This window comes from Uranotaenia lowii, chromosome 1 (assembly GCF_029784155.1).
Source record: "Uranotaenia lowii strain MFRU-FL chromosome 1, ASM2978415v1, whole genome shotgun sequence".
NCBI lineage: Eukaryota > Metazoa > Arthropoda > Insecta > Diptera > Culicidae > Uranotaenia > Uranotaenia lowii.
The window spans coordinates 154697032-154712609 of NC_073691.1; the positions used below are offsets into that span (position 1 = coordinate 154697032).

At 40.2% G+C, this 15578-nt stretch overlaps 2 protein-coding genes across 8 annotated transcripts in view; one reads left to right on the plus strand and one right to left on the minus strand.

Annotated features, from left to right (window-relative positions):
* The window catches only part of LOC129740607 (dedicator of cytokinesis protein 3), a 161541-nt gene that overhangs the window by 61504 nt on the left and 84459 nt on the right, over positions 1–15578 (plus strand). The gene's annotated exons all lie outside the window — the stretch shown is intronic.
* On the minus strand, positions 2688–11717 carry LOC129740610 (innexin inx3). Of its 6 annotated transcripts, none has more exons than XM_055732317.1 (7): positions 11520–11715; positions 5897–6131; positions 5402–5829; positions 5224–5340; positions 5035–5159; positions 4642–4973; positions 2688–4468 (listed from the first exon to the last, which is right to left on the minus strand). In XM_055732317.1, the coding sequence occupies exons 2-7, from the start codon at positions 6057–6059 to the stop codon at positions 4425–4427; spliced, it is 1209 nt and encodes a 402-aa protein (XP_055588292.1). In that variant the 5' UTR covers positions 6060–6131; positions 11520–11715; the 3' UTR covers positions 2688–4424. The 6 variants fall into 6 exon arrangements, with proteins under 6 accessions (XP_055588292.1, XP_055588294.1, XP_055588295.1 ...); XM_055732319.1 differs by having other exon boundaries at positions 5897–6150; XM_055732320.1 differs by lacking the exon at positions 11520–11715 and adding an exon at positions 7059–7210.

The following is a 15578-nucleotide window of genomic DNA, read 5'->3' on the forward strand; positions in this document are numbered from 1 at the left end:
AGATTTTAAAGGTTCTTTCTATCATAACTTCTACATTTTTCATCTGATTGTGAATAACCCTAAGCCGAGATAGTAGATTTCTACAGCATAAATAAACACATTTCAAATTAAAAAAAGAATAGGATTAGAATCCTTCGTTGAGAATGCTTCTATTCTGTTGTCAAAATAAATAATTGTTTTTAAACCTATTCTTAGTTTGAAAATTCAATCATCCAGAAAACATTAAAACTGTTTTTTCTGTATTTTAAAAAGTCATTTAAAAAATTGGGTAATATTTTCGGAAATATTCAAGGAAGACAAAAAGTTACATATATTTTCGATTTCTGTTTTACCGCTAAGCAAGACCTACCAAATATATTAAATTTAGATTCAGTGATCTATGAAGTTTATAAATAATTCATTACAAGTTTTAAAAAAACTTTCTCAAGGAATCTAATCAATTGAATATTTCAATACATACACTTTGAATTTCTGTCATTTAACGCTTAAGATATTCTTACCAATTTCGTCAACATTGCTGATCGAACTCCGTCAACAGTTAATTGATGCTGGTTTGAGAATTTAAAAGTGGCTTTGTAGTGGAATATGATGAGTAGATATGATCTGCAGCCCCATTTTTCTAACATAATAAAACAAAAAAAAAAAGATTATGTTATTTTAGGCACTTTGCCAAGAATATTTTTATTGTAAACAATAATTTTGAATTATGAAAATTGGAAGATATCGTTATAATACGAGATAATTTCGAATAAAAAATATCTCTCCAAATGTGTGTTTAGAATTACCAATTTTCGTCACCCACTTTTGGCGACGAACGTTTTAAGAAAGATAGCTCCAATTTACAACGTTACTGCGATTTGTAATGCCTATCAAATAGGTAAACAATCGTAAAAATGGTTACTTGAAGTCGGTTTAAATCGTATATGATTTAAAGTCCGACGTTTCGCGCAATTTGTTCTCCTGTGCGGGCTTCAAGTTTGTTCTTCTCTCTGCGACCAGCAGTGCAACCAGATCGCTAAAAATCTGATGATTGGTATTTGAAAGAATTTTCCAAATAGCGAAGCAGCAAATATTGTTGCTGGCAACGGTTTGCATACGTTAAGAGCTAACACTAGCGCACTCTTGTATGTACGAATCACGAGTATGCAACATTATACAATGCCTGTGTCGAATATCTCTCAAATGTAAGTTTTTTCGGTCAGATTAGAGCTTTTCAGATGTTTTTAAGCTTTCATCTCCAATGCGTTCAAGGAAAAAAATCCTCATCGTCTAATCATCATTTAAGTAAAAATTGAATTACAATTTGAATATTTTCCAGAAAATCAGAACATTTTTCAAAATTCAGGACACTTCAAACGTTTTAAAAAAATCAGGACGGCATCTCGAAAATCAGGACAAATCCTGAAAAATCAGGACACCGGGCACCGCTGGTGTCGAATAGCGCCCAATTTGTATAATTCATATATCTTTAGCCAGAAGTATAAAATATGTATGTATATAGCAGGGTGGCCACTCATTCGGGAAAGTCGGAGAATGCGGGAAGAAGTCGGGATTTAAAATCCATCGAGAAAATGCGGGAAAAAGTCGGAGAAACCTCTAAGAAATAGGAAATTTTTAGATCAGCTGCTCTGTGCATACAGTCAGTGACAAAAGTTAGTAACCAAGATAAATTTCCACCATCATTTTGCTTATTTGGTTCATAAAATTAATGTTTTATGAATAAATTTTTACTGATTGATAGAATTTAAGTTCTTTATGAGTACCATACAGTTATCTTTTTTCAGAAGCATGTGTTAAACCCGTTTAATTTCTCATCACCAAATTTTAAAGGGACAAAAGTAAGTAACCGTATCAAAAATAGAGTAAGAGATATTTTACAGTAGTTGGTCTCGTAAAACATGAGCGATTTTCTCTGGTTCAATACCGTATTGGAAACAGACGGGGCAGACCCGATTTCTTGACAAACAGTAGAGTTCCAAATGTCTGTAGATTCAAAAGCATGTCAATTGAATTTATTGTTCATCAATGCGAAAAAACATACCCCTGTTAAACAGCTAATTACTTTTTAGCCTAATAAGATACTAAGTTACGGTCTTCAACAAAAATGTTCAGCGGAAAATTTCATTTAGACAATTTATAAATTGGCACAAAAACCGTAATCTGGCTCAGTTCGACAGAAGAAACAAAAAGATGTTGATTTTTCAGTACAAAATATTCAATTTTTCCATACAAACCTGAAAGTTCAAATATTCTCATGTAAACGTTACTTAAAAATTATGCAAAAAATTATGGATGAGTTTTGGACCAAAACAAAGCTTTTAAGACCCCATGGTTTGAGAAATTTAAAAATGACCCCAAATCGACTCAGTCTATGTACTGTACAGTGAGTTGGCCCAAATAGTATTTCATTCATATAGTCCACACTAACAACTGTTATGTTCTAGGCATCAATAAAATAGGACAAGGATAAGTCAGCGATTCGAATCCGAAAAAAACCCAAGTGTTTCAAATCAAAACGAAAGAGGACAATTTTCAATTTCAAGAAAATTTTATTTTATATGACTCACTAACATAACTAAAGATATATGGCCAGTTTTAATCCAGTTCAAGAATTTAAAAAAAAAAAACATTTTTTTCTTTCAAAGGAGGGCCTTCGAAAGAAAAAAAATCAAAATTAAAACACTCGGTTTTTACTATTATAAAAATTTATTTTCTCTAAATTTGAATCTTATCACAATAAAATTTCTCGTCATTTTGCAGCTTCTCAAAAAATAAAATTTAGATCAGTTTCCGCGAATGATGTCTGTTTAATTTTTTTTTTCTTTTGCATCCTAAATACTGTATATGCATAAATTTTCCTTGGCCAAATGGTGATTTACGTCGAATCGATGAAGCTAGCTCGAGATTTTACTTTCCTACTACTTGCTCTGTTACATTGAAATTCAATCATTCTCTTCAACTTCATTTCTTAAATGCAACAACCTCATTGCGCCAGTACCGTGTACAATTATCAACTGCAAAATAGAGAAAATTACTATCTACTAGAGCAAATTATTTTTTAAAAAAATCTAAAAGATTCTGACGAGAGAATAAAATGCTTTCTTACTAGTTTCTGATCCATTTGCTTTCAGTTGTTGATTTTTTTTATTCGTTTTAATCTAATGAGATGAGAGTTTGCTTACGCTTTCTTCAGTTTTTTCTTTTTTGTTTGTTTAATGGTTTTCAATAGTCGAGACTCCATCTATTGTTTCGTAACATCGGAAGGCAGTTTATGTCATTTTTGTTTTGTTTTTTTTTTTTTAGTATTAATGTCCTACCTGCTAACGCGCGAGAAGGGAGTGTTAACGACGAGTGGTTTATTATTCTGTATTTGAAAATGTTCGAGAATTAAGAAAAAAAAAATGTAATTATGAAACCTTTCTTTATTTTATTTTCCTATTCGGAATGAGATTTATCGTGTTCAGTTAAGGCGCTTGGAACTTAGTAAAAATGCATTCGTCTACCTTCTCTCGGCTATTAGTGAAATGTTTTGAGCACTACACATTGCTTGTGTCTTTTGTGTAAAGTTGCACATTCGTTTTTTTCTTACTTGATGATTTTTTTGTCTAAAGTTATGTTTGTAGCCTACATTGCGTAGTTGTGGCGTAGATTAATACGAGTTTCTGTGTAGTTCGGATTGTGTGTGTGTGTGTTGTCTTACGTTGTATGGCAAATTGTGTTTTCAAAGTATTGTCTTTGAGTTGGCGCATTTCTTCCTTTTTTGATCTTTCAACAACATCCTCTTCTAACGATTACTATCACGAATAGGGTCGGCCTTTTCTTATGCTTTCGTATAAAACTATATTTTTGTATAAAATCGATCTCGTCCAGAAATAAGCTAATCTTTAAAGTAGTTTTGTATATCGGCTTATTTTTAACGCAAGTTTTCCGGTTAAAATATTTATGATTCATAAGAGACAGTCTTCTCATTTGCATTTTTTGCCATTTTTTTTTTGCTTTGAAGTAATTCGATTTTGACCGTGGTGCTCTAAATCATTCTTTTTTTTTCTTTTGGAAGGGAGAGAAATCGCACCGAAATGCTCGTTTGCTCGTTCTAAAATGCTAATTTAGTTTAAAACAAAACTTCTTGTCCTAACTAGAACCGGAAAAATTCGGCTCTTGTACAAAAAAAATAGATTGTTCCTATCCAATGAGGGGGAAACTCGTCTCGGATGAGACATTAGACCTTACAATTCCGAACGGTCTGGGTTCGTAATCTGAATCTAACTGCTGAAAGTGGGAATGTTTTTCTAATGTCTCGTTTAGATAATTCTTTCGCACATACACACACCCGCACGCACGGTTAGGTTCAAACGCACATCCTAACTTGTTCCTTCTGTCTTTTTGATATCCTGCCATACACATTCTGAGACTGAAGTTTCGCACTATGCATCGTATTCTTGATGTAACGCTTCCTTCTCCTTATCAGCTGTAAATTGAGATTGGAGAAACCAAAAAAAAAACGAAGACCGTTAGGATCAATTTAGACTGTGTGAGCGCGAATCGACCGAAACTGGAAGGAGCGCTTGCAGTTTCAGCGATCCGGCTTACTGTTTCCGAAAGTTATCAGATAAGGAAAGTCTTAAGCTTCCGTTTCTTTACCGTATTTTGGAACCTCCGGGTACATGGGTGCCATTTCCATTGTCGAAGGTGCCGAGGGAGTGGTGTGTCGGCCTGGATCCGGTATCTGCATGGCGAGCATCAGCGAGTGCAGTACTTCGCCATAGGATGTAACGTTGATGTTCTGACCGAGCAGGTGGATCATCAGGAAGTCACCGATTTGAATTCGACGTACCAGAGCCTGTATCTGGCTTGAGGTGGCTGTCCGGAAGCGACGTTTCAGCACCGCTTCACGAGTTGTAGGCATCATAACAATGGCCGCCGAATAGAGGATGGCCAAACCAGACAGAATCGACAGGATGATGAACCAAAACCTATGGATTGAGAAGGGATTTATGAGAGTAGGTTGATAACAAAAGAGAGGGAAGATCTTACCAGAGGAAAATGTATATCTTTTCGTTGAGAATGTTCAAAGCTAGCACACACAGAGCATCGTGTTTTTGGATACTGCCCGAAGCTCCGTACTTGTGGAAAGTACACTTGGTCACCCGAGGAAAGACCTGGAAACAGAGAATTTGATTAAAAACTATTGAAGAAAGATTTGTTTTCTGGATTCAAATTTACCTCGATCATAGGATCAGAACGGTTTTCTTGATCCAAGTCACTGAACTTCAGAACATCCGAGCCATAAGTCATGAAAGCACCACCCAGAAATTTATCCACGAAGAAAATGTTGCCAATCTGTAAAGAACTTGCTGTCAGTTACTGATGTCAAGAGTTTTTCGGGCAAGGGAATACTTACAACGTTGACGAAATTCAGAGCCTCGCAAATGAAATAACCGAACGCGTAGGCGTTGTGGGTTTTTTTGCTTTCGTATAAATACCGAATAAGCCGGCCTTGGCGTTCCTTGCGTTCGCCCACTCCGAGTGTCAGGGCCCCGCGGAGCCCATCGGAAATCATGCGCATTTTACCCTCTTCCCAGTTCTTCCAGATCCAGTGGGGCATGTAGAACAGTAGCCCCTGGAAGAACAGCATGAACGGCACCCACTGGTAGTAGCTATGATAGGTCCGTTCCTGGTTATACTCGTTGCCCAAACCCGAATGGGCCACCGCCGTTCCCAGCGGACGTCCATGCTGACCGGGTAGGGTAAAGGTGTACGTGATCCAGCAATAGGTATTGATCACATGTCCGGGGATAGCACCGTCATTGATGCAGGAAATTGGATCGCCTGTAAATCGTCACATTATGGTATCACTATTGATAGACTATTCAGTTTACGGTTTTGATCTTCTCACCAATCAGATTGTTTGCAGTAACCAGTACGCAGCTCAGGAAAAGCACAGCGCTCGTCAACCGATAGTGACAGCGGAATACCATATTATCGATGATCGCCTTGTCGACTAGGTAACGGACTTTGATGAAGCCGGCCACCGAAGAGACCAGTCCGAACACAGCCATGGTTGCGCGTTAACTTCCACGGTACGCCAACCAAGTTACTCGCGTTAAACTTCTCTTCTCTCAAATTCCAACCTGAAATATGTAAGAAAAACTACCGTTTACTTCATGATGATGTCTTCGTCCAATTGAAGTGGTTTGGTTCTGGTTCAGTGCCACTGAAAGCCATTTATTGTAATAAATAGGGGATTATTGTTGGGTTTTTTGATTCACTACCAGCAGCTTCAGATGCTTGGAAAAACGATTACAAAAGAGCGTTTAACACGCTGTGTCCGACTTCGAAAACCTATGCTGGTCAACTAGTTATTTTCACGTGATCTTGCGCGTTATCGAGATCACAGTATCACACGAGAGCGCTTCATTAAGGTTCCTTTTTGTTCTCCCTCACTTTTTAAATATTCACATGACATTCCGTTGCGGCTGTCTGTTGTTTATATCTTCCATGTACATCGTCACATCAGAACACACGCTACTGCAGTCATTCTCGGCACGGCCGCACAAGATTAAAGTGTCATCTAGCTAAACCTCCAATGTCAAATCCATCTGTCGGACGGATCTCTGATTGGAAGCTGCTCTCTTATCGTTACGTTTGACTCTCGGGTCGCAGCCCGCTGAAACTAATCAAGCACGTTTCACACCGGTCCCATTCGAATGCGATGCACTTGTTGCCTGTGCCGTAGTTGTTATTCGGTTCACCTGATTGCTTTTATTCGTATTAAGGGTTGGACACAGGTTCAGTCCCAGTTTTCCACAAAAGTTCAGTACCAGTTGTTGTGTTTTTCGGTGCCCTTCACTAATTTGTGAGCCGAACACTCCAAACATCATCCTGTAAGCGGTCTTGTCGCCAATACTGAATCACTGAATCACTATTCACCAATAACAATGGCGGACTCGGTTGAACGGATCTCCAATCGGACTATACACACGTGCTTTGTTTCACGCTTATTCGGAAACTGTGGTCAACCCTGGAGAAAAAAAAGCCCCACCTGCCTTTGGATTTACCCAGTTGTAGTTCCCCCACACAAATCGGGTCACTGTATCCGATCAGATTTGGCTTGCACCGATTGCACAGGCTAAACAATAACCTCCAATTAAAACGCCGCCGTCGTCACTCGCGCTTTCAACAATAAACACAGTTACATTAATGAGTGACTTGTGGTTGCTGGTGCCTTACGTAATTACGTTACGCTACGAAAGTCGCGTCGTCACTTGGTTTTCGCATCGAGAACGAACTGTTCTCGATTAGCTAGTAAACAAGCAGCATACAGCCTAGCTTATCTGCGACCGGTTAAAGGTCATCAAGCTCGATCTTGTTTTCGTCTCACAACGGGAGTTCTCCAACTTCAACAAATTCGAGCTCCCAGCCTTGTGGTTTCTTCACTAGCACTGATCACACTTATCGGTCACTGCTGGTTGGTAGCGTCGTTAGTCTGAATAAGCGCGATTCATTCAGCAGCATCAGTCAAACGGCGGGTATCATTTACACCCACCACTTCCTAATTTACTGCTCCTAATGTCTATCGTACTAGAATCATTCTCGATCCGTACACATCTGGAACGCTATTGCTGCTGATGCTGCGGAAACGCTCGACGACTATATCTGGAGCATGGCAAAGGCAATCAGCCGTTAGATGTTGTTGACACATAATGTAGGAATTCTAGAAGTGCGGTTTATATCGTTGGTTGGTCTCTGACATGTGGTTTGCTCGTAGTTTTCGGTTGTCATGCTGAAAACCCCAATTTTAAACACTTGACAGTGGACGGCTGTCTTTCTTACTGTTCTCACTATTAGTTTTTGATTTTTTAATGATCCTTTTTTCCTACTCTGTCTCATAATCTGCGGCTTACATGAAACTGTTTAATTTTTTTTCCTCTACAGAACCTCCCAAATTGAGAAAAATCAATTCTCATGATGGGTACAAAAAAGGAAGCATCTACCTGAGCAGCAGTCGCTAATAAATGTTTCATGTTGATCGAAAATGTAACAAAAAACACTCAAGTGCGAATCGATCTCGCGCCCTCGAGCATAGTTATCCTAAACGATAACCTTTAAACTCAAATTTTCATTTTTCAAGCATGAATTGGTTACCCAATTCCGCTAAAACCATGTCAACGAAGTATGCTCGCACACATTAAAAAAGACACACATACTCGTTATTCATATACACAAACAGATTCAATAGTTTCCTTAAGTTTTGAACGATACCACTATTCAGCCGACAGCTATGCTCTTCAGTAAGAAACAAAAAAATGATCACTTGGGGATATTTTTGCCCCATTATTATTTTCTGATAATTGACGTTCATTGCTGTTAGTCATCTTCGTATGGAGAAACTGATTCCGGAAACCGTGTGATGAAATGTTTGTACTCCATGACATTTGTTTACAGCCGTTTTCCGAACAGATTTTTTTTATTCTGGTATCGACAGACGCGGGCGTCGTTAAAATGGAGATGCATTATCATTTCCATTGTTGCATTTTATTTTTTGATAATGAGTAGCAACTTACTACCGACAATTATAATACAGTCTCTGCATCCCAGTTTAAGTCGTTTGAGCTCGTCGTAATCAACGAAGACTTATGATTTGACCCGAGGTTGAACCCATAGCCAAGTAAACTCGAATTAATTTCTTTGTGCATAATTTCTTTGATTCATTCATTCAGTCAACTGACGCTTCTAGCTCATTTCCATAGTGTTACTGGCCGATCTCTAATCCTACATGGGCGCTTTCTGTGCTGAACTGTTCTTTGTTCAGCTTTAACAAGCTCGTAAAATTGTCAACTGCAAACAATCAACAGTGTCGCCGCTGTATATGGAGGAAGAAGCTGTCTTCAGAGACGGAATTTTCATCTCGGCTTTGTTGTTTGTATAGATAAACTGGGCTCTAATGATGTACTGTAGCTTCTACGATTCATCATCCGGACCATATTTAAACACATGTGTCCAGATAAGCGGATGTTATCTATACATCAGTCAACAAGTTTAGCATACGTTGTTGACAGTCTAATTACACTGTCAAATCAGTTGCGGTCGACATAACGAATGCGTATAATACTGAATTTTATCAATGGAATTCGTGGGAATCGTTATACAATCGATGCGGTTCATTCAATCTAGACGCAATAAGGGTTAACGCACATGGCGATCAATGGTTGTCGAAAATATAACCTTGGCATAGCATGATAGATGAGAGGTTTCAATAGTTCTGTTATGTATGTTCATTATCAAAACCAGGACATTTGGTGAATTTTTTAGGTTTAAATGTGTGGTCCGTTTATACTACCTCCGATTATAGTTAGACCAGCGTTGTGTCCAACACTTTTATTGTGACCATTATTAGCTCTGGGAGTCCGAAAATGAAAACGCACTCCCCTGAAACCAGTTATGATCATTTTTCGATTCGTTTCATTCGAAATAATCGATCAAAATCCAAATGAGTTGAAGAGCTCAGATTGGAGATCATCCGAGGAAAGTTGTTTCGAATCGAATAATTCTTCTCTTGGGATCGGGATAAAATTTATAATCCTACTAAACTGGATGCTGTTGCACCGCGGTGCATTGATGCTTCTAAACAAGATTTGACGGGGTTCTTTCCTTCGGGCACTACCAAGAGAGTTGCCCGATTAAATGAATCGATCACCGCGAATCGCCACAAGTTCAACCGAATACAAATGAGTGTGGATTTTTGCTGACTATCGAACCTGTCGAAGACGACAATCGCGCAGAATAAGTAACCGAAAGAGGAAGACCCGAAAGAACTCCAACTTCTCTTTCGAAAGCTTTTTCGCATCTGATTTTCGAGGCTGCTGAACCACCAAAGACAATCTTCGGCGGTTCGCTTGCTTCGGTTGATGGCCCATTATTTTGTGTGTGCATTTTCTTTGCTGCTGCCTTTAAAATGCTGCTTCATTCCACTCGTTTTCGTCGCATCCCACCGCAGTACGTGGTACGGGATTACGGAGAAGCAGAAGATTGAGGAAGCGTCGTGTGTTTATGATGTGAGCCTTCTATGCTTTTTGGGTGTTGCTCCATCCATTCCGAGGAGTACTGCTCAGCACAGATAAGTTAAAACATGGCAACAATGTATTTTTGTGTGTTTCTTAGAGATGATTGAAGAGAAAACATAGCTCGCCGGGAAGAAAAACACAAACGAAATAGCGCAGTCGAATTGACTTCTTTTCGTATTTGGTGATCGCTCCAGCGCTTTGAACCCAAAATGATCGATTAGTGATAAGCTGGCTGAATGTTTTGATTACTATTTCTTGCTGAGGAAACTGCAATAGCTTCGTTTTTTTGTATTTATTTTTCATGGTGCTGTTTATTAAAAAAAAAAAACAAAAATAAACATGACACCAAGTGTGAATTTTCCGTTTGTTCAGCCCTTTGTCAACCTTTTTGGCTGGTGCAAACGACCCACACGACTGTGTGCGATAGACGTATAATTTCGCTGCGATTGCAGAAACCCGGCAACCTAATTGGAGTCGCGTGGTCCCTGCTCTAAGGCTAGTTGGTATTTTGGTGTCACACCGTCGAGCAACCCTATAATTATATGGTTTATCATGCGGGCTTTGGTAATTTCTTTCGGTCTATTGACACATTTGATGCTGATGCAAGATTCGCGGAATTTAGCTACCAGCAGCAGGGCAGTCCGATTGAAAACGTATAATAACCCCCCGGTGGTAATCGGAATACCTGCATAGGCAAGCACAAAAGCATTCTTCGTTTGTTGGAGGAGTCTTATTTCGTGTAGCCGGTTCCCACCGTTCACTGTTTTTCGGGGCCAAGTCTTTCGTTCCTATCGTCCAGTATCGAGCGCCTTGTTGAGGTATTGTTAAATGATTCATCAAAATTTGGCTGGCTCCGGTCGATCACTTCTGCCTGCCTTTGGCATTTCCAGTGATTCCTTCGATGTTTCATCATACACACAGTATGTCGTCCGTATGCATGCACACGCACACAAAAGAGCAAACGGATCGAAGCATGCCAGCCAGGTACATGATGAAGAAAACGAATAAGGGCTCTTTTCCCCTCTTTCTGCAGCAATGGAAAAGTACGGTACGCCATTTTCTTTACGCCGGAATATCCTTTTACGGTTGCGGCACATCCTGCAATTCAGCTGAGATTTTTTTTGGGTAGAAATATGATCTGCTTGCTTAGTAGTTGCACATTAATAGGGACCTTGATTTGTTAATTGAAGACATTTTTACATGGTAAACTACACTTGCTCTCATTAGTGGTCCTCCCCTAACCTAATAGCGACCCAAACACGCTTGAAACTACGTTTAAAGTCGCGTCTCTCAAATCCGCACGAATCTCTTCACATATGTTGCCGCATATACCAATCTGAAGCTGCTGCATTCATTCCACTTTTTATTCACATTAACCCCCCAGTTTTCTGCATTCACCACGCAGAAACAAACAAATCGAAAGGAAAAAAAGAACATAAAACTAGAAATACACACACTTTTTGTGTCGCTTGTTGTCCTCTGTGGTTTCTTTTTTTTCTGCTTAGATACGAATGGATGATGATGATGGAGACGGAATGCAGGGTTTTAGGTGGTTAGCATATGCGCCGGACCGACACGGACAAAAACGCGCTCCGCTACTTGATCACTTCCATTTACACCGAACGAACGTCTCTTTGGGACTGAATCGGGCTGCGGAGTCCCAGTTCGGCCGAACGTCGCACGGCACTCAGTCAGTCAGGCAGCAGCTCAGTCCAGTCGGGGACTTTGCGACTGTATGAGTGTTAGGGCCCGTAACTCATCGTGGTAGAACTCACTCGATTCCTCGATGATAGTGTATCGGTGTATAGGTGTTAAATTCCATTCATGTTGCCTGCTGGCGGCGAGTCTGCTGCGATCGTTTGTGTTTGTGATTAATGATGGATCACTGCACGATCGGAAGGAAGCAGGGTGTGGGCTGGGAAGTGGGAACTCGACTCGACGTAAGTGTTCAGCTATAACTACTGACACAGGCACTCTGTCACAAATCTGTGATATCTGCGAGTCAAGTGAGACTTGGAAAAGATCTTGGGAATCTTGGTCATCATGAATGATCTCCTAATTAACAACGTATTTTAGTTATATCCTATGTCTACTGGTTACCTAAATGGTGGATACTGTATGCGTAAACTAAATTACAACGGCTGCTGCTGGCACTTCCTGCTCTACCTGTGTCGTTGCTTGATAATATCCGAGATCCGAAAGTAGTAAACTAGTAGCGCGTCTATTACCTACTACGTTATGTTAGGGTTTCGTCTGCTGTCTGCTTGACTGACTGATTGTCTGGCGCGCGTTACTTAAAACAACAGCTTGCGGATATAGCGAACCAAACCTTTTTTATTCCGATGGGGAATACCAATTATCACCCGGTGATATTTGTTCGCAGATTCCATGAATGAAGTTCAACGGGTAAATTCCAACCTTAAGTGTTACAATGATTAACACATTCAGGTAGAAACCAAAAATATCCCCAGTAATATTGACCAAAGTTAGCATACGCGCGAATCAGCTTCTGTCTGTGCCTGGTCAAATAATCCTTGAGTCCATATTAAACTGCATTCAGGTAGGTAAACTACAATGTTGCAAGTAACTGTCGAACTCGGCTCCCTGTCGGCGACACTCGGAGACTCTGACTTGTATGAGAGCTGATTTTTTGTACCTTAACTTTAGCCTCGTTATGCGACGAAGCCCTTCACCAACTACTGGGTTTAACCATATTTTTATAAACCACGTTTACTTCATATGGCTGCTTCTGCTGCCCCCTGCGTTATCCCAAACGAGCTGCTGACCGGACGTGATCTTTGGCTACTTTGCTCGACCAAGAGGTTTCAACATTTGCTGCCAATTTTCATGTTCTTTTTCTGCGCGTCTGCGTGCCGCCGCATCATGCAAAGTATAAGAGAGGCGTGCAAAAGTTAGCCCGGCAGAAACCGTACCCGACTGCGTCTTTCTTTAGTTCGCTTCAGCTTATTCCCCTTTTCAGCGGCATTCCATTGCGGCGGGAAGGTTTGTTGTAGAACTTCGGACAAGGGAAAGCGGAGAGCTCCCTGGTGCTATTTATTTTCCCTCGAAATGGAACTTGTTTGTTCAGAAATGTCCGCACACGAACCTGATCCTCTCGGCTAACCCAATAAGTAGTAGAACTGTACCGATGTGACAACCACAGTCTGCAATCACAGCATGTATAATTGCAAAACTGGACTTAGACTGAGGATGCTGTACATTCCTTTCGCGCACAGTTCAAATCCATCAACGTTCCAGAACAACTAGGTTGTAACTTCTGATTTGCTGAGTACCCTTATTTCCTGTTCAAGTAATGCCATATCGATAAAATTTCCACACCAATCAAATTAAGGTCTCTGTAATATAAGGTATCGAAGACTATAAAAATTACGAACAGGTTTGATTGTATTTTTTCCCTCCGATTCGGATCCTTCATCGAGATACTTTGTTTAAACATTCGGGAAATGCCTGGAAAGTCTTCCCCACTGTCTACTTTAACCATGAATTCGGGATTTCGCCTAGGTTCGAGTCCATTTTTTTCGCAAATCTGTTCCCCCTGAGCTGTTACAAATAGCTTTCCTTGCTGATCTCAATACCCTTGCACAAGCGTCTCCGATAAGCTGTATAATCTCTCGGGGTTATAACACCTGTTTCCTCAATTTACTGCCCAAGCGTTGAGGTTCTACCCTCCTACTCCTATAGATCGTATGGCGCCTACTCTAAAAATTAAAGTTCTTACACTTTCCAGCGTTAGCCTTTTTGCCGGTGTTTTTCGCCCATGAGATCAATCTTTTGATGTATTCCTGAAGTACAGCGCAATCTACTATCAAGTTAAAGGTTCGGTCGATTTTCAAGTAATCTGCAAACAGCAGTTTCGACAATTACAGAACTGTTGCTAGACCTTTTAGAAAAAGCACAAATACAAGCGGTCCAAAGTTACTGCCTTGTGAAACATCACACGGCATATCAGATACACTGCTACACCAACTCTGGAAATCATAAGGCACGTTGTCGAAGACTTTGGAAAAATCGATTTGTACCTCTTGCAGTTATCTATTTATTGAGGTATGTAAGAGGCACATCAAGTTGGTTAACGTTAATCTTTTCTTGAGAAAACTGTGCCAGAATTCAGCAAGTAACTGTCGGCGACTGTTATACATTTCCGGAACGTCGATGGATCTTGTTAAACATTGCGTTCTCTTTATGTTCAAACTGAACCGTTTAAGGCAGAGTTTCACAGAGCTGTGTACTCTAACTCCATCAGGTGTATTATAGCCAAACTGTCGAAAACGGATTCTTACTGGCCAAGTTCAGGACGACAAAGCTGTATCTGTAGTATACTCTCACGAATCACAGTTTGATCAGATTCTTACAACATATCGATTAAAGTATTGTTGGAAAGGTTTGTCTCGGAGTATCTTTGAATTTTGTTTACTGTAGCTGTAGCTAGGTTAGCTAATGGCTCAAAAACGGCTCTTTAGGACCAACGCATGCAAATCCGTTAGCTAGGTATCAATCGGCGGTCCGCCCACTAAAACCTAGAAGCATGGTTTTCTTGCTGAGAGATTTGCTGTCTGGCTCCCTGGAAACGGATCGTTTGTTTCTTTTTGGCCGAGTGCTGTTAGTTTGTTCAAAGATGGCGTCGAAACAACGAACGCATGCAAGTCAATAAAGGAAATTCTAGCTAGTTCAACCACTTGTGGGACGAAAAGGTTCATATAACGTTTGTTTACCGGATCTTAATCGATAGTGGCCGTACAACGAAGATTATTACGAAATAAACAAGAAGGAACTCATCGAAAGGCTCAAGATCTCGCGATAATTTATAGTAACCCTCTGAAGCACTGAGATTGGTCCTTATCTGCTTTTACGCGTACTCTGCAGCAAAGAAACTTTCGGTAACGTCGTTGTTGTCGAAGAGCTTTTTGAAGATTCCTTCCTCTGTGTTTTGTTATGATCTTTTTATTTATAAGTCTTTGACTGCCGTCATACAGACCGAATATTAAAATTAACTTATGTTTAAATTAAAGTTATCTTAAAGCTAGGGAACGTCTTGGATTGCACATTTAAACATTGATTTTTAATCATTGAAGTCAAACAAGTGTGACACATCGTTGAAGACCCTTTTTTATTAGTTGATTTTCCAGTTGGTAAATCCTTTTTACGGATTGCATTCCAAGGCACGGCGAGCCACCGCGTCCCCCAGTATGCTGCTCTGGGTCCATTGATGCAATTGGTCGACTTATGAGACTATGTACCCCTACGCCATAAAGTTCACGTGGGTCCTCTGGCCATTATTCCTATCCGGACCTGCAACGAAGGCTATACCTGTGATGAGAGACCATACTCGCGCAAAGCGCTCAACGGCAATACTCGTTTATACGTACTACTCCAGCATAAGTATACCCTGCCTCTTTTACGATTCAAGACTAAGGACCTCTTCTCTGACGACTTGAGGTCCGGCCTTTACTCTGCCTCTGTTCGAGACCTCTGCAAGAGATCGATGACTTCTCC

What these genes read in the sequence shown, in the direction of transcription:
- LOC129740610 (XM_055732317.1), bottom strand. Translation starts at nt 6,059, where the DNA reads ATGGCTGTGTTCGGACTGGTCTCTTCGGTGGCCGGCTTCATCAAAGTC. An exon ending in TACTGCAAACAATCTGATTG is followed by an intron (nt 5,830 to 5,896) that starts GTGAGAAGATCA and finishes GACGATTTACAG; the next exon opens with GCGATCCAATTTCCTGCATC. An exon ending in CCCGGAGGTTCCAAAATACG is followed by an intron (nt 4,469 to 4,641) that starts GTAAAGAAACGG and finishes CTCAATTTACAG; the next exon opens with CTGATAAGGAGAAGGAAGCG.